Source organism: Peromyscus californicus, unplaced genomic scaffold (assembly GCF_007827085.1).
Source record: "Peromyscus californicus insignis strain IS unplaced genomic scaffold, ASM782708v3 Scaffold_7__1_contigs__length_154581171, whole genome shotgun sequence".
Taxonomy (NCBI): domain Eukaryota; kingdom Metazoa; phylum Chordata; class Mammalia; order Rodentia; family Cricetidae; genus Peromyscus; species Peromyscus californicus.
Genome location: NW_026294595.1, coordinates 127,618,919 through 127,636,317, shown reverse-complemented (window position 1 = coordinate 127,636,317; position 17,399 = coordinate 127,618,919). Strand labels below are relative to the sequence as shown.

At 47.0% G+C, this 17,399-nt stretch overlaps 1 protein-coding gene across 2 annotated transcripts; it reads left to right on the top strand.

The window, feature by feature from the left end:
* The first annotated feature begins 4,017 nt into the window (after positions 1-4,017).
* Positions 4,018-16,873, top strand: Commd7 (COMM domain containing 7). 2 transcript variants are annotated; one of them, XM_052724512.1, is made up of 9 exons: positions 4,020-4,211; positions 7,226-7,279; positions 7,740-7,842; positions 13,103-13,159; positions 13,237-13,274; positions 13,800-13,890; positions 14,150-14,199; positions 15,826-15,874; positions 16,525-16,873. In XM_052724512.1, the coding sequence occupies exons 1-9, from the start codon at positions 4,128-4,130 to the stop codon at positions 16,599-16,601; spliced, it is 603 nt and encodes a 200-aa protein (XP_052580472.1). In that variant the 5' UTR covers positions 4,020-4,127; the 3' UTR covers positions 16,602-16,873. The 2 variants fall into 2 exon arrangements, with proteins under 2 accessions (XP_052580473.1, XP_052580472.1); XM_052724513.1 differs by lacking the exon at positions 7,226-7,279 and having other exon boundaries at positions 4,018-4,211.
* The last annotated feature ends 526 nt before the right edge of the window (positions 16,874-17,399 follow it).

Genomic DNA, 17,399 nt, shown 5'->3' with positions numbered 1-17,399 from the left:
TTTGTTTTGTTCAGTGTGGTTTTGTTGTTGTTGTTGTTTTGTTTCTGAGGCAGAATCTCACTATGTATCTCTGGTTGTCCTGGAACTCACTTTATAGACAAGGTTAGCCTCAAACGCACAGAAATCTGTTTGCCGCTGCCTTGTGAGTGCTGAGATTAAAGGCATGTTTCACTATGCCCAGCTTGTTTTCTTTCTTTATTACATCCAGAACTTTCACCTTTTACTTCAAGGAGGCTCTTTATAACTTTTGTCTGGCATAATCATATTGCCAGCATCACCCTACTGATGTGCTTTGGGGCCATTATAAAACATGAATGTAGCCACAACAACATAGGATAATCCTTCTATAAATACGAAGGTTGTGTTCAGGTGTGGTCCAACACTCCTGTAATCCCAGCATTTGGGAGGCAAAGACAAGAGGATTGCTATAAATTCAAAGCTAGCCTGGTCTATGTAATAAGCTCCAAGCCATTCAGGGCCACAAACTGAGACTTAGCTCAAAAAGCAAGGGGGGGAAATCTTTGACTGAGAGATGAGATGTCTATACAATGTGGATACACCAAACAAAGGATAAAACAGAGTGGACTGGCCAAAGAAATGGTCACTACTCAGAATGGTGTGCAATTTAAACCTTTTGAGTTGGTATTTTTCTGAAAATTTCCACTTAATATTTTCAGACCAAAACCAACCACAAAAAGCTTAGAAAGTAAAAAGAAAGCCTACTGTGTTGCCTCTGTGAGTTGTGAAGTTCTTACTCTTTCTTGTTTTATTTTTAGTTTTAATTTCTCTTTCTTTTTAAAAATTTTTATTTTATGTGCATTGGTGTTTTGCCTGCATGTATGTCTGTGTGAGGGTCTTTGAGTTACAGACAGTTGTGAGCTGCCATGTGGGTGCTGGGAATTGAACCCAGGTCCTTTGGAAGAGCAGCCAGTGCTCTCATCTGCTGAGCCATCTCTCCAGCCCTCCCTTTTCTGTTTTTAGTTTATCAAGACAGGGTCTCTTTGTATATCCCTGCTTATCCTGGAACTCACACTGTAGACCAGGCCGGCCTGAAACTCAGAGATTTGCCTGCCTTTGCTTTCTGAATGCTGGGATCAAAGGTGTAAGCCACTTCTGCCCAGCAAGTTTGGCGTTATTTTTTATTTATTTATTTATTTATTTATTTATTTATTTATTTATTTATTTATTTATTTTGGTTTTTTCAAGACAGGGTTTCTCTGTGTAGCTTTGCGTCTTTCCTGGAACTCACTTGGTAGTCCAGGCTGGCCTCAAACTCACAGAGATCCACCTGCCTCTGCCTCCCGAGTGCTGGGATTAAAGGCGTGAGCCACCACCACCCGGCAAGTTTGGCTTTATTAATAAAGTTCTTAGTACGGAAGGAAAGTTAGGTATGGTAGAGTGAGCTGATACTATCAGCACTCTGGAGGCAGAGGCAGGAGTGGTGCTTCATACCTATAATCTTAGTCAGGAGGCAGCAGGAGGATTGGATGTGAATCCTCTGAGGTCAGTCTATTGAATACCAGGCTAGTTAGGCCTATGTTGTGAGACCCTGTCTCAAAAAAAAAATATAAAATAAAATAAGGGCTAGGGAGATGGCTCAGCAGTTAAGAGCACTTGTTCTTGCAAAGGTCCTAAGTTAGAAGCTACATGATAGCTCACAACCATCCATATTTCCCATCAATAGCTCTAGTTTCGGGGAATCCAATGCCCTCTTCTGACTTCGAAGGCACCAGATGCACAAGTGGGACATATACATACTCACACACAGAATACTCATACATATAAAATAAGATAAATTAAAAAATAAAATAAAGACAGAATATGGCAGCATTCACCTATAATCAGTGCACTCAGGAGATAAAGACCGGAGACTCAGAAGTTCAAGGCCAGCCTTAACTGCACAGTAAGATCAAGGTCAGCCTGGGTTACATGAGACCCTATCACTTGCTACATTCATTTATTTTTCATCTCTGTGTGTGAAGGTTAGAGTGTAACTTGTGGAACTGGTTCTCTCCTTCCACTTGTATATCCCAAGAATCAAACTCAGGTCCTCAGGCTTGGCAGAATCTTTACCCACTAGGCCATCTCACCAGACAATAATCCTGTCTCAAAAACAAAATGAAAGGAAAAAAAAAGTGAAAATGACAAGAATGTGATGAACATTAAAATAGAAACAATGCTCTGTTCCTAGGACCACAGAAGTTAGAAAAGAAATAGTGGGAGGGACCGTTAGACAACACTTCAGAGTATATCTTCACACATGTTGTGTATTCAGTTCTTTAAAGTCCTCCAACACATAAAAACTGCTTGTTAGGAGCTGGGGTGGAGCGCCATAGGTAGAGTTGCTCACCTAGCATGGATGGGACCTTCAACCCCCACACAGCTCCTCATAACCCTGCCATGGTAGCCTGCAATCCCTGTACCCAGGAGGTGGAGACAGGAGACTCGACTGCAAACGCAAGGCTAGCCTGGTCCCTAGTCTACAGTCTCAGGCAGCAACATGCCTTGATCGTGGGGGCAGGGGCAGGCAAAGGGCAAGAGAAAAAAAAAGGACTAACTTGTAGGGATGTCCACCCTTTGGCATTACCACAGGATATTGTCATCTACAAGTCCACAAGTTCACACTTGAGGCCTGAGAATTGTACCATTAAATCACCAAAGAAAACTACCCAAAAAAGGAAAAGAAAAGTAAAAAAGCATATACATTTTTTTGTTTTTGTTTTTTCAAGACAAGGTCTTTATGTAGCTCTGTCTGGCCTGGAACCTACTGTGTAGACCAGGCTGGCCTCAAACTTACAAAGATCTGCCTGCCTTAGCCTCCGGAGTGCTGGGATTAAAGCCGTACAACCTCCATGCCCAGTTTGATGTTTTAAGTAAGCTTATTGTTTTGTGTTGGGACAATTCATAGCTGTCCTTGGCCACATGTGCCCTGTGAGTTGACCACTCCTGAATATTCTTAGTCTCTGGATAGAAGACTTTCGTCAATGTTTCCAAAAGGACTTTTCAGAGAAGTGTGGAAGCCAAAATTGGGCCAGGACTGCCAATTCTACCCCAGGTTTCCAGGTAGCTCCTGGGTACTCTCAGGCTACACTCGGTGCCAGATGCAGCCCTTGCTTAGGTTGGGGGACAGGTCCTAGTACCCACGGAATATACTCCATTTTCTCCTGTCTAATGAGGATGAGGTCAGCACTCACCCAGGGGCTGGAGAGCTTCTGGGACTAAGATGATCCAGGCTTGGGTTTTCCCACCCTGCCAGGAATTGAGTTCTGAATGTGAATATGCCGTACGCGTGCTCTGAGCTTGACCCCAACCCCATCATAGCTGAAGTAAGTTTCACTATCCCACCCTTCTGACCACCCTGCCCAGCTCTCAACAGTCCTTAGCTGGATCACAGGCACACAAAGTGTGGTTCCTGGAAATTCGTGAGAAATGTACATTATTCGGCTGCTCTCCAAGCTTGATTGGGAGTGGGGCCCAGCAATTGGTAGTTATGCCAAATTTTCCAGATGACGCTAATGCCTGTCCAAGTTTCAGATCTACTATTTCACTCCGGTATAGGCCCTTCAAGGGATATGGTGACCCGGTCTATGTCCTTCTCTGTTACCAGTGCCTAGCCTCTGTCAGGCATGTAGTAAGTATTTGCTGGGGTTTATTGATGTTGCTCAGTGGCAGAGCCCTTGCCAAGCCTATACAAAGACCCAGGTCCAATCTTCAGCACCCAATGTATAGAGGAGAGAGAAATGGTAGATATATTTAATAGGTAGATTTACCCAATGCTTAACAACAATTGATGATAAGGACAGCAACCAGCCATTGACTGAGGAATACGTGTGCGCCAAGCTCTGAGCTCAAAGATTTTGGAGGATGAAAACCCCAGCAGTCACCCTAGATAACATTATACAGTAAAACTGAGGCTCAGATGGGTCAAGCGCTTTACACAGGGTCACCTAGGCAGAGACCGGGAATCCTTGTGGGATGCTCAGAGCGGGTCCTGCAGCCCTGCGGCCGCGCGTGCGCTGTCCCGATAACGGTGGCTGAGAGTGTGGCGAAAGTGCGGCTGCGGAAGCGCAGCGAGGCCGGGGAGGAGGAGGCGAGCGCTGCTGCCGGGCTGCGGGGCTCCTGGCGCCATGGGCCGCCTGCACTGCACGCAGGACCCGGTGCCCGAGGCCGTGCGCGGCGACATGCAGCAGCTGAACCAGCTGGGCGCGCAGGTGGGCCTTGCCTGGGCGTGGGAGGGGCTCAGGAGTGGGCCGGCTCACTCGGGAGGTGGGCACCCCTGGGGACCAGATTTGTAGGCTCCTAGAGTTGGGAATGAGGGGATTCCGAGGGGCCCCGGGCTGAACATTTTCGGGAGGGCAGGTCGACTGCAAGCCGGGTGTGGGTATCAGTGTGGCCAGGCCTGAATGGAGCTCCGGGCCTGAGCCGGAAGAGGCTCAGACGGGACCGGTGACCACACCCCTTTCCAGTCCCGGAAAGGAATGGCGCATGCTTTCGAGGCCCCGTCCCTGTTGTAGAGCTCGGAATGCCACCTCCTGTTCAGACTGCGGGAATCAGCCAAGTCAAGGCATCTGGGACCAGCCCGTCCTCCTCCCGGAATAAACGGGTGACAGTGGCCCTTGTCAATACCAGCATTTAGGAGGTGGCAGCAGAGTTCAGATCTAGCTTTCACCAAATATCTTGTGCAAGGCCAGCCTGAACTACATGAGACCTCCTGTCAAAAAACAAAATAGATAAATATATAACCCTTCACCCCTGTAAATGTACTGCCCACACACTTAGGAATTAAAAACTATGCAGGACAGAGTAGTGCTCACCTTTAATCCCAGCATTCGGGAGGCCGGCCGAGGCCAGGTGATCTCTGAAAATTCAAAACCAGTCTCTTCTACATAATGAATTTCAGGCCAGCTAGAGTTACATAGTGAGACCCTGACTCAAAATAAATAAATAAGTAGGATCTATTGGTAGAGAGACTGAGGCAGAAAAATTGCAATCGTCCTCCCCCCTTCCAGGGCTAGGATTCTAGGATTCACCACTACGTCTGGCCTTGTTTGTTTCAGTCTGATTCTCAATAAATTGCCCAAGCTGGCCTTGAATTTAGAATCCTTCCTCAGTCTCCTGAGTAGCTGAGATTACATACCTGTGCCAACAGGTCCTGCTTTTTTTTTTTTTTTTTTAATGTGTATGGGTGCCTAGCCTGCATGTATGCATGTATACCACATGCATGCCTAGTTCCCACAGAGGTCAGAAGAGAGCATAGGATGCCTTAGAACAGAAGTTACGCATGGTTTTGAACCATGTGGGTGCTGGGATCTGAACCTGGGTCCTCTGGAAGAGCAGCCAGTTCTCTTAGCCCCTGAGCCATCTCTCCAACCCCGGGGTGGGGGGTGGGGGTTGGAGGGGATGGTTTTCTCCAGCATAAAAAAAAAAAAGTTAGTTTTTTTTCTTATTAAACCATTTAACTATGTAGCCTACACTAACCTCAAATTCATGATCCTCCTGCCTCTGCCTCCCCAAGTGCTAGATGCAATTGCAGGCATGTACTACCTTGCCTGGCTGAGTTTCTGTTGTTTGTTCATATGAACAATACTTTCCAGGGAGACAGCTCTGTGTAAGCATGGATGGAACAGGTATGAACCACATACTCTTTGCAGTGGAATTCATGGTTCCGGGGCTGTGGTTGTCATTAAAATATCATTGGATGTACTGTATGACATCATCGTCCTCTAGGAAGATTGTGTCCTCAGACTTTGCAGATTAGGTAAATGAAGGGGTATCTCCTTTCACTGGCTGACATTTCCCTAACATTGAGCATCTCTTCCGCTGTTTGCTTTCCTTGATAATTAAGCTTTTAATAGGTAGAGATAGCTGATGAGCAATCCTGGGCAGGGGAGCAGTGTCAGAAGACTTACACAGCACATACTTCCTGTGCATTTAACAAGAGTTAAGATGCTGTGAAGACAAAAGGCTATATCAAGAAATGCTAGGGGAGTCTGTGTTTCTTATCGAGGTTGCAAAACATAGGTGTGTGGTGCCCCCCAGGGAGTGTACAGTCACAGCAGAAAAAACAGGAAAGACAGACCCTGCCTCAAAGGTGGTCATTGTGGCACACACCTTTATTGTTTTTTTATTTGATTTAAATTTTTTTTTCTCTCTCTCTCTCTCTCTTTTTGGAGGGGTGGTGTTTGAAACAGGATTTCTCGATGTATCTATGGTTGCCCTGAAACTCATTCTATGGACCAGGCTGGCCTGGAACTCAGAGATTCACCTGCCTCTGCCTCTCAAGTCCTAGGATCAAAGGAATGTGCCACCACTGTCTGGCTATACACTTTTATTTTATTATTATTTTTTGTTTATTATTATTGTTTTGTTTATGTGGAGCCCTGGCTGGCCTGGAACTCATTATGTAGACCAGGCTGGCCTTGGTCTACAAACCAGTTCTACACAGTAACACCCTCTCTCAAAACAAAACCGAGAACCAAACCACCAACAGTAACATCTTAAGTGAAGATAACAAAGAATTTCTCTTTTCATCTGTTTTGCCTACCAATATTTTCTGAGTCCCTCCCCTACACACTACTTACATTAAACATTTGGCCTTTAATCCCAACACTCAGGAGGCAGAGGTAGGCAGGTCTCTGTGAGTTCAAGGCCAGCTTGATGTACATATCGAGCTTCTGGCTGGTCAGGGATACACAGACCCTGTCTCAAACACAAAAACAGAGAACCCTGCCTCAACAAAGAGGAAGGTAAAAACCAGTTCTTGAAAGGTGTCCTCTGACTGCCTCCCACCTCCCCACAGTAAATAAATAAATAAAGGGGGAAGGGGTGAACATGATTGAAACACACTGTATCAAATTCTCAAAGAATTGCCAGGCAATGATGGTGCACTCCTTTAATCCTAGCACTTGGAAGGCAGAGGCAGGCAGATATCTGTGAATTTGAGGGCAGCCTAGTCTGCAGAGCAAGCTCTAGGACAGCTCGAGCTACACAGAGAAACCCTGTCTTAAAAAACAAACGAACTCCAAGAATTTATAAAATAGTAAGTGGTCATCAATATGGATCATCAAGCCTATCTGATTCCATCCACTCTCAAAAGCCTACAGTTGTGTGGCACGCTAGTTGGAGTGGGGACATTGGATGCTATGGGCACACTGGGTGGTGGCACACTGGGCGATGGGCATCAGGGAGCAGAAATGTGCTGATGCTCTGTGTTGTCCTTTTGCAGCAGTTCTCAGCCCTGTCAGAAGTGCTTTTCCATTTCCTAACTGAGCCCAAAGAGGTGAGTAAAGCATTCTGTGTCAACATGGATCTAAAGGCCTGAGAACTTAGAGAAGAAGGTCTGGGTGCTGGCTGCTCTTACAAAGGACCTGGATTCAGTTCCCAGAACCCACGTGGCAGCTCACAACCCTCTGTAATTCTGGTTTCATGGATCCCGTGAAGCATACACGCAGGCAGAATGCTCATGCACATAAATAAAATAAATTTTTGTTGTTTTTTTTTTGTTTTTTTTTTTTGTTTTTTTTGTTTTTTTTTGGTTTTTCGAGACAGGGTTTCTCTGTGTAGCTTTGCGCCTTTCCTGGAACTCGCTTTGGAGACCAGGCTGGCCTCGAACTCACAGAGATCCGCCTGGCTCTGCCTCCCGAGTGCTGGGATTAAAGGCGTGCGCCACCACCGCCCGGCTCAAAATAAATTTTTTAAAAGGTAAGTAAAAGTCTGTTTGTGCTGTCCCTTCTCTGCAGGTGGAGCGCTTTCTGGCTCAGCTCTCGGAATTTGCCACTACCAATCAGATGAGTCTTGGCCCCCTCAAAAGCATCATGAAAAGCCTCCTTCTGGTCCCGAATGGTGAGTTGACTCTCAGCAACTGCATAGAGATGCTGCTACTGCTACCTGAGCCTTCCTTTAGTTAGGGAGTCATCCAAGCAGCATCCAGTAAATAGCCAGACATGGCAGGACATGCAGTCTAGAGCAGAATCTGGGTGAGGAGGTAAATGTCACAGCTCTTTAACCAGTATCTGTGAAATAGTTAACCATGGAACTAGTCTTAGCTGGGTGGTGGGGCAGAGAGAATGTCAAGTGAAAACTTTGGAGAAGTGATTATTTTTTGCTTTTTGATCTTTTTGTTTTGTTTGTTTTTGAGACAAGGCCTCACTATGTAGCCCTGGCTGTTCTGGACCTTATTGTGTAGAGCAGGCTGCTCTCAAACTGACAGAGATCCACCTGCCTCTGCCTTCTGAGTCCAATTTCTTCTTTTGAGACAGGGTTTCAATTTCCAGCACAAACTGGCATCTAACTCACCTCCTGTCTCAATTACTTGAGTACTGGAATTACATCATACCAGCGTATAAGTTTTTTTTGTTGTTGTTGTTTGGTTGGTTGGTTAGTTTGGGGTATTTTGAGAGGTTTTGAGATAGGGTCTCACTGTGTAGCCTTGACTGGCCTAGAACTTGCTATATAGTCCAGGCTAGCCTGGAACTTAGAGACCTGCTTGCCTCAGCATCCAGAATGCTGTGATTAAAGGCATGCACCACCATGCCTAGCCTTTTATGTAGTTCTTAAAAACATCTCACTGGAAGCCGGGCGGTGGTGGCGCACGCCTTTAATCCCAGCACTCGGGAGGCAGAGCCAGGCGGATCTCTGTGAGTTCGAGGCCAGCCTGGTCTCCAAAGCGAGTTCCAGGAAAGGCGCAAAGCTACACAGAGAAACCCTGTCTCGAAAAACCAAAAAAAAAAAATCTCACTGGAACACCTCAACCCTTCCGGGAGTTATTTCACTTACCCCTCACTTCTCACTGCTCTTCAAACTGGATTTGTTCAAAGCAAGTAGCAGACAGCATTTCATTCCGGATGCTTAGTTATCTATCTGTGAAAGATAAGCACGGGCCATTATCCTATCTGAGAGGAAATCTTGCAGCCAGTGTTCTTGGTTCCTCCTTGTGTGCTGCATTGTGTTCGCTCATGGCCATTGTTCTCCCGCTCAGCGGGGTCCAGAGAGGCCCCAGCCGGCATTTATTTGGCTGCTGAGGGGTGGGGCTTCTGCACCCTTTGTTTGCTCGTTATGGAGACCTTGGTCCAAGCTCTTCCCTCTGATAAAGTCACCTTCTTCAGGGATGAAATGGAGCTGAGGGGGAAGGGTGGAGAAAGATGAGCTGATGATAAACAGTTTAGTGGCAGAGCACCAGACCCTGGGTTCAGTCTCCAGCACCAGGGGAAACAAAACAAAGTAGGTGGAGAAGCTGCCCTTCCTGGTTCCGGCCTGTGTGGTCTTGTCTGGGGACTTACTTTTAAGCTGCTGCTTATCCCTAGCAAGCTGTCTGGTCCTTGGGGGTGATCCAGTACTGATTTGTATTTTCTGTTAAAAAGTAATTTCCCTCCGGGCGGTGGTGGTGCATGCCTTTAATCCCAGCACTCGGGAGGCAGAGGCAGGTGCATCTTTGAGGCCAGCCTGGTCTACAGAGTGAGATCCAGGAAAGGTGCAAAGCTACACAGAGAAACCCTGTCTCAAAAATCCAAAACAAACAAACAAAAAAGTGATTTCCCATCCCTACTCCCCAACATCTTTTGTCTGTAGTCAGGTAGAATGAGTGTCCCCACCAAACAGTGGTCACAGATTGTATATGTTTCTCTCTCTCTCCCCGTGTGTGTGTGTGTGTGTGTGTGTGTGTGTGTGTGTGTGTGTGTGTGTGGTTTATGATTTCTTGTTCTTACTTTTGCTAAGAGGGAAAAGAACACACAAAATTTCCCACATTCCTAAGACATTGGAGTACTATTTTCCTACAAATGGCTGAAGTTGGCCTTTGGCCCCAGGACTGCCAACTTCTCCTTTTCTCTGGCACATTGACCTCTCAGTACTCTGTGTGGTCTCCATACTTCTTACATTACTGATACGATCTGTCACTCAGGGAATACAAGCCTCACTAGGGCAGACGTTATTGTTTGTGTGGCTTTCTAATGTCTCCCGATATCTAGCATGGTGCTGACCCACAGCAGGTATTCTGTCAATGTATATGACTGCTACTTTGCTCCCCGCTGGGTCTCACAGGGTGGATCCAGCAAGCCAGCCTCCAGGGTGAGTGGTTCCGGCCTATGATTACTTCCCACCTTCTCCCACCTACTCTCCCTACCAGGTGTTTCCACCAAGCCTTTCATACATAGGGCCACCACAGGCCTGTCCCCTGACTACCAGAATGGCATTGGTTTAGATATCACCAAAGGAAATAGCTGAAAAAGAAGCCCCGGAGGTCTCAGGGAGCCATATCTCTTGCCTACAGAAGGTAGCGATAGAGTGGAGAGCCTACTCTTTGGTCCCTAGAGCTTAGACTGCTGTGTCCATCCCTGCTAGGGCATCGCCTGGTACTGCTCACCAAGACAACCCATCAGGGTGGTCCAGAGCACAAAGAACTGCCCCTGGGGACCCTCTGGTATGTAAGCCATTTACATATAATATTTGTTGGCCCTAAGCAAAACCAAGTAACATTTGTGTTTGTAATAGAAAAAAGTACAAGAACGGCGCTAATACCTTTAATTCTAACATCTGAGAGGTGGATGCAGAAGGATCAGGCGTTTAAGGTCATGCTAATCTACATAGCAGGTTTGAGGCTACCCTAGGCAACATAAGACTCTCAGAAAGCACAACCGTATGTGTGCATGTACAAAAGAGAAAGAAGGAAGGAAACTGGGTGTGGTGGTGCACACCTTTAATCCCAGCACTCAGGAGGCAGAGGCAGATGGATCTGTGAGACTGAGGCCAGCCTGGTCTAGTAGTAAGTTCTAGGCTGGCCAGGGCTACATGAGACCCTGTCAATAATAATAATAATAATAAGTTCTAGGCTGGCGAGGGCTACATGAGACCCTGTCAATAATAATAATAATAATAAGTTCTAGGCTGGCCAGGGCTACATGAGACCCTGTCAATAATAATAATAATAATAATAATAATAATAATAATAATAATAATAATGCTACATGAGACCCTGTCAATAATAATAATAACAACAACAACAACAATAATAATGAAATATGGCTTACAATCCCACAATTCTACCATTCTCTTAAAAGAAAAAAAGTTGGCACATGCCCATCATCCCAGCACCCAGGAGGTAGGGACAGGAGGATCAGAAGATCAAGGACATCCTCTTCCTCAGCTACAGGGCAAGTTTGCAGCCATCCTGGGCTACCTAAGACTGTCTGAAAAGAAACAAAACAAAACACTTTAATTTTTCTTGTAATTGTTGTTTAGTTCATTTGTTTGTTTTATGGGTGTGTGTGTGTGTTTTCTTTTTTTTTTTCTTTCTTTTTTTTTTTTTTTTTTTTGGTTTTTCGAGACAGGGTTTCTCTGTGTAGCTTTGCGCCTTTCCTGGAACTCACTTGGTAGTCCAGGCTGGCCTCGAACTCACAAAGATCCGCCTGGCTCTGCCTCCCAAGTGCTGGGATTAAAGGCGTGCGCCACCACCACCCGGCTCTTTTTTTTTTTTGAGGGCCATGCTAGGCAAGCCCTCTACCACTGAGCTGTACTGTCACATCCACAATGCCTTTCGTTTTCTTTTAGTTATGTCTATTCATGCGTGTCTGGTGGGTGGGAAGGGTAATATACACATGAGTGCAGATGTCCTCCCAGGCCAAAGCCATTGGATCCAACTGGAGCCAGAGTTACAGGGGGTTGTGGTTGATCCCACATGGGTTCTGGGAACTGAACTCAGGTCCTCTGCAAGAGCCCTCTCCAGCCCCCACAAGGCCGTTGTTTTTTTGTTTTTTTTTTTTTTGGTTTTTCAAGACAGGGTTTCTCTGTGTAGCTTTGCGCCTTTCCTGGAACTCACTTGGTAGTCCAGGCTGGCCTCGAACTCACAGAGATCCGCCTGGCTCTGCCTCCCGAGTGCTGGGATTAAAGGCGTGTGCCACCACCGCCCGGCACAAGGCCGTTTTTTTTTTTTTTTTTTTTTTTTTTTTTTTTTTTTTTTTTTTTGGTTTTTCGAGACAGGGTTTCTCTGTGTAGCTTTGCGCCTTTCCTGGAACTCGCTTTGGAGACCAGGCTGGCCTCGAACTCACAGAGATTCGCCTGGCTCTGCCTCCCGAGTGCTGGGATTAAAGGCGTGCGCCACCACCGCCCGGCAAGGCCGTTTTTTAAGTGCACTGTCAGGGGTCCTTTCTAAAGGTTTGAGATTCTCGGAGGCCCCTGATGAGCCCTGTACAGATTAGGGAAGACTGTTCCCAGCAGAGGGAACTGGGAAGAACAGTGATAGGAACTTGCCTTGGATCAACATTCATACAGGAACCACTGGCATGATGGCCTATAATCCACCTATAATCCCAACATTGGGGAAGCTGAGGCAGGAGGATTGTCAGCAGTTAAGAGTGTCCTTGCTTCTCTTCCAGAGGGCCCAAGTTCAGTCCCAGCACCCACAGCTCCAGGAAGTCAACTGAGGTACATCTGCAAACCCCACTCAGCTTTTGTTTTGTTTTGTTTGTGACAGGGTTTCTCTCTGTAGCCCTGACTGTCCTGGAACTCGCGCTGTAGACCAGGCTGGCCTCGAACTCACAGAGATCCTCCTGTCTCTTCCTCCCAAGTGCTGGGATTAAAAGCCTGTGCCACCAGGCCTGGCTGCACTCCAGTTTTTTTTTTTTGTTTTTTTTTTTTTGGTTTTTCGAGACAGGGTTTCTCTGTGTAGCTTTGCGCCTTTCCTGGAACTCACTTGGTAGCCCAGGCTGGCCTCGAACTCACAGAGATCCGCCTAGCTCTGCCTCCCAAGTGCTGGGATTAAAGGCGTGCGCCACCACCGCCCGGCTTGCACTCCAGTTTTAACTGGACTCTGTGCCAGGCTGCGGTGGAGCTCCTTGACTGTGGCCTTGCTCGCTCTTCCCTCCACTGGCCTGTCCCAGACCCAGTCTTTTCTGTTGTCTCAGCTCAGTCCAGCATCCCTGAGGGTGACTGACTCCACTGTGCAGTGAACAGGTGTGTGCCCTGCCCCGGTGGTGTCAGGGCTGCACTTTGTCCCCAGCCACTGGAGACCTTCCTGAAGCATGTTGCTTTTGTCTTCTGTGCCATGTAGTTTGGGTCCAACAAATACTTCTTACTGACCCGTGCTCTCATTTACACTTTATGCTTAAAGGTGCATTGAAGAAGGGCCTCACTGCCGAGCAGGTGCGGACTGATCTCCTGACTCTAGGTAGGTTGCCTGGGGAGGAGGAGGGGGAGGGCCTCCTGGCCCTTTGTTATGTTAATCATCTTTCTGTTCTCTTACAGGTCTTAGTGAGGAGAAAGCCACTTACTTTTCTGAAAAGGTATAATTCTGTTAATCAAGGTTAAGATCCTGGCTTTTATTTCCTGAAAAGAAAGGGAAAGGAAAGGGGGAAAAATGCTGAGCAAGACAAAACCATCCCATTCTTCCTTCGTCAGCTCCACAGGAGTGGTACACCTGCAGCTGTCAACCAGCTCTGCTTAGGGCAGCCCTAATTTCCTTCCTTTGGCTTGACCAAATGTTAATGCCATTGTTGTTCCAATTGGATTAAATCTTGGGAGGAAAATTTTCAACTGGGTGTAGTGGTACATGCCTATAATCCCAGCACTGGGAGTGGGCCTCAAGGCCCTCCTCCAATACATAGCAGTTCAAGGTCAGCTGGACTTCAGGATGCCCTGTTGGCAGATCGTGTTCCTGCCACGTCTTGAATACGTGCATGCATGTAGACTCAGCCCTGGGTTCTGCTCTCTTCCCTCCTTGTTGAGCTCTGAGCACTGCTATGCTGGGAGCAGGGGATAGGGACTGATGGTTTCCACTCTGATGACATTGGCCTTTGCTTTTCTTCCAGTGGAAGCAGAATGCCCCAACCCTTGCACAGTGGGCCATAGGCCAGACCCTGATGATTAACCAGCTGATTGATATGGAGTGGCGATTTGGAGGTAAATAGATGCATCCATTCCTGGTCACGTGTTCAGCTGTGATAGGCCTAGACTGCAGAGACTTTTGAGAGCCTGGGTGGGGAAGACTTGTTCTTGATCTCAGACACCAGTGGGGGCCAGCCAGGTGACGGCCTTCAGCCACCTCTATCCCTGGTACCGTCCTGCTGGCTCATCTTCACCCCAACATGGGTGCCCCAGATAGCCTGCTATATTGAGCTCTTTAGAAGTTAGTCACTTAGTGTTCTTTTCTTTGTCACAGTGACATCTGGAAGCAGTGAATTAGAGAAAGTGGGAAGCATATTTTTACAGGTAAGTCTGTGGTCAGTGGCAATGGGGAGGATTTCAACCTGATTAAAAGTTATTAAAAGCTGGGCTTGGTGGCACAGGCCTGTAATCCCCACACTCAGGAGGTTCAGACATCTAAAGCTCAAGGCCAGGGGTTGGAGAGATGGCTCAGTGGTTGGTGGTTAAGAGCACTAGTTGCACTTCCAGAGGACCTGGGTTCAATCCCCAGCACCCGCATGGCAGCTCACTGTCTGTAACTCTAGTTCCAGGGGATCTGGCATCCTCATAGACATACATGCAGGCAAAACACCAACGCACATAAAAATAAGTAACTTTTTTTTTAAATGAGGCCCTGTCTCAATTTTTTTTTTTAAATTAAAGCTGCATTGGGCTTTATCTTAGTCAATGTTCTACTGCTGTGAAGAGATACCATGACCATGGCAACTCTTATAAAGAACAACATTTAATTGGGGGCTTGCTTACAGTTTGAGAAGCTTAGTCCATTATCATCATGACAGCATGCAGGCAGCCATGCTGCTGGAGAAGTAGATGATAGTTCTACATCCTGATCCAGAGGCAGCAGGAGGAGAGACAGCCTGGACCTTGCATGGGCTCTTGAAACCTCAAAGTCACACACTCCCTCCAACAAGACCACACCTCCTAATCCTAATCCTATCAGAGCTCCAATCTCTAGTGACTAAACATTCAGACCACCACAGGTTTGGTATCCTCTTAAGTGATGTTCCCCCTAAAGTGCCCTGTGTCTCAGAGCAGTGTGATTGGCCAAAGATAGGATCATGTGCCTGCCTTCAGATGAGCACGTTTTGGTGTTAGTCATAAAAGTTCAGTTGCGGCCGGGCGGTGGTGGCGCACGCCTTTAATCCCAGCACTCGGGAGGCAGAGCCAGGTGGATCTCTGTGAGTTCGAGGCCAGCCTGGGCTACCAAGCGAGTCCCAGGAACGGCGCAAAGCTACACAGAGAAACCCTGTCTCGAAAAACGAAAAAAAAAAAAAAAAAAAAAAAAGTTCAGTTGCTTCAGGGGGACTGTTGAGAATTTTTGGTATGGGATAGTTCAGTCCATTTGCTATGACTCCTAAATTAGAAGCCTATGGTGGGACTGGGATATAGCCTAGAGGTGAAGTGCATGCTTAGTCTCCTTCAGACTCTGGGGAGCTTTAAGGTTTAATTAGGTGAAAAGACTTAGAGGAATTTCTCTTCTCAGCTGTCATTTAAATTTTTTCATTTTATTATTACTATTTTTGTTTTTTTATTTTTCGAGACAAGGTTTCTCTGTGTAGCTTTGGAGCCTGTCCTGGATCTCACTCTGTAGACCAAGGCTGGCCTTGAACTCACAGAGATCTGCCTGGCTCTGCCTCCCAAGTGCTGGGATTAAAAGCGTGCACCACCCCCCACTTCCCCCACCCCCCACCCCACCTCCAGCTCATTTTTATCTCGAGGGAAATGAGTGGAGTGCAAATGGTACAACATGTATGTGGAGATCAGAGGACAACTTTGTGGAGCTGGTCTCCTTCCACCCTGGTATGGGTTCCAGGGACCAGACCCACTTTACCCACTGAACCATCTTGCTGGGCCTTCATTTTAATGTATAAGTTTTTTTTTCTTTTTCTCCCCCCTCCCCTTTCCTTTTAGTTAAAGTTGGTGGTTAAGAAAGGAAAACAAACTGAAAACGTGTATATAGGTGAGTCTGTAACTCCATTTTGAAGCTTTCCATGTCTTTCTTCGGTCACCTGGGCTGACGAAGTCTGCCTGACACAGCCTGTCTCTCTAAGACAAGGTTATCACCAAGCTCTAGAGCAGCCATCCACTCCTTCCCTCGAGTGAAGCATAGTGCCAGGGCTATTACGAAGCTGTCGGGAGGCTGGACACCCTGAATAGGAGGGAAAGGATGGGTTGGGGGGTGACTGGAATGGAAGGACTAGGGGCAAGAATCTCTTGTGGGCATCCCTGAATATCCCAAAGGATGTCACTGTGAAACCCTCCATGCTTCTGCAGGACACCGTTTGCTTTTTAGAGCTGAGGCCCTTGCATGGTCAAGACTGTAGGTTCCTTATTCTGATGGATTATACATCAGGAGCCACTTAGCTGCATATACCTCAGTGGAGCCCTTGCCTAGCATGCTATAGGCTGAGGTTTGATTCCCAGCACCACAAAAAGAGAGAGCTGCTGAGATGTACCGAAGGAAATAGACGTCAGCCTGGGGATGGAGCACTATGTACACAAGGCCCTGGGTCTGCTCCCCGTCACATAAATACAGCAAGTAGAAATGGATTTCCTGGGTGATTCTGTGGCGCTGGAGTACTCACCTCAGATTGAATTTTCTCTCTCCAGAGTTAACATTGCCTCAGTTCTACAGCTTCCTGCATGAGATGGAGCGAGTGAGAGCAAGCATGGAGTGTCTCAGCTGATCCGTGTTCCCTGTTCCTGCCTCTCCCTAATGGCTGCTGCAGGGGCCCGCCACCTTGGGAGCCCAGGTGCAGTTTCTGAAAAAACAGGGCCCCGTACTTCAGGAGTCCTGCTTGACTCCTCTGTAAGCTCCTCATGGGAACCGCCACTTCCCATCTCCTGGGATGAGTTTTACACCTAGATGCTCCGACAGCTATTACATCTAGGATTGTTTTCTTTCTTTTGGGGGGTATTGTCACCTCCTATTAAACAGAGTAAACAAATGGTTCCTTCAGTCAAATGGTTGAGTGCTTGTTTGTGGCTGAGGAAGAGGCTGTATGGCTGGCTTGTCTGGAGCGGCCCTTCCTCTTTCACACTGTATTTGGAGGGGGAGGGGCATGGCCCGCCAGTGTGTGCTGAGTCCTCTGTGTGGAAGCCTGTGCTTGGTCTTCTCTGGAGAGAACTGAGGCAAGACCCTGTCGTAATCTCTGCTTTTATCCTTTCGTGTTTGTGTTTTGTGTTAGGAGGAGGTAAGCCTTTTGAGACCATCCTACATTGTTTTGGTTCCAAATGCCCAACCACCTTTTGGTTAAATGGTAAATTAAAAGAAAAACAGTTTCTAAAGAAAAGACCTGAATCTACTAAATATCTTTCTCCACAGGTTTAGGAGTCATCCAAGCTATTACAGTGGCATAGACCTGTAACCCTGGCACTGAGAGGGCAGAGATAGGAAGGTCAGCTAGGGTAACAAAGTGAGATCCTGTCTCAAGCCAGGCCAGCCATACGGACTAGCTAGATTGATTGATGGCCCTGTGGTTAAG

What these genes read in the sequence shown, in the direction of transcription:
- Commd7 (XM_052724512.1), top strand. Translation starts at nt 4,128, where the DNA reads ATGGGCCGCCTGCACTGCACGCAGGACCCGGTGCCCGAGGCCGTGCGC. An exon ending in TGAACCAGCTGGGCGCGCAG is followed by an intron (nt 4,212 to 7,225) that starts GTGGGCCTTGCC and finishes GTCCTTTTGCAG; the next exon opens with CAGTTCTCAGCCCTGTCAGA. An exon ending in AACTGAAAACGTGTATATAG is followed by an intron (nt 15,875 to 16,524) that starts GTGAGTCTGTAA and finishes TTCTCTCTCCAG; the next exon opens with AGTTAACATTGCCTCAGTTC.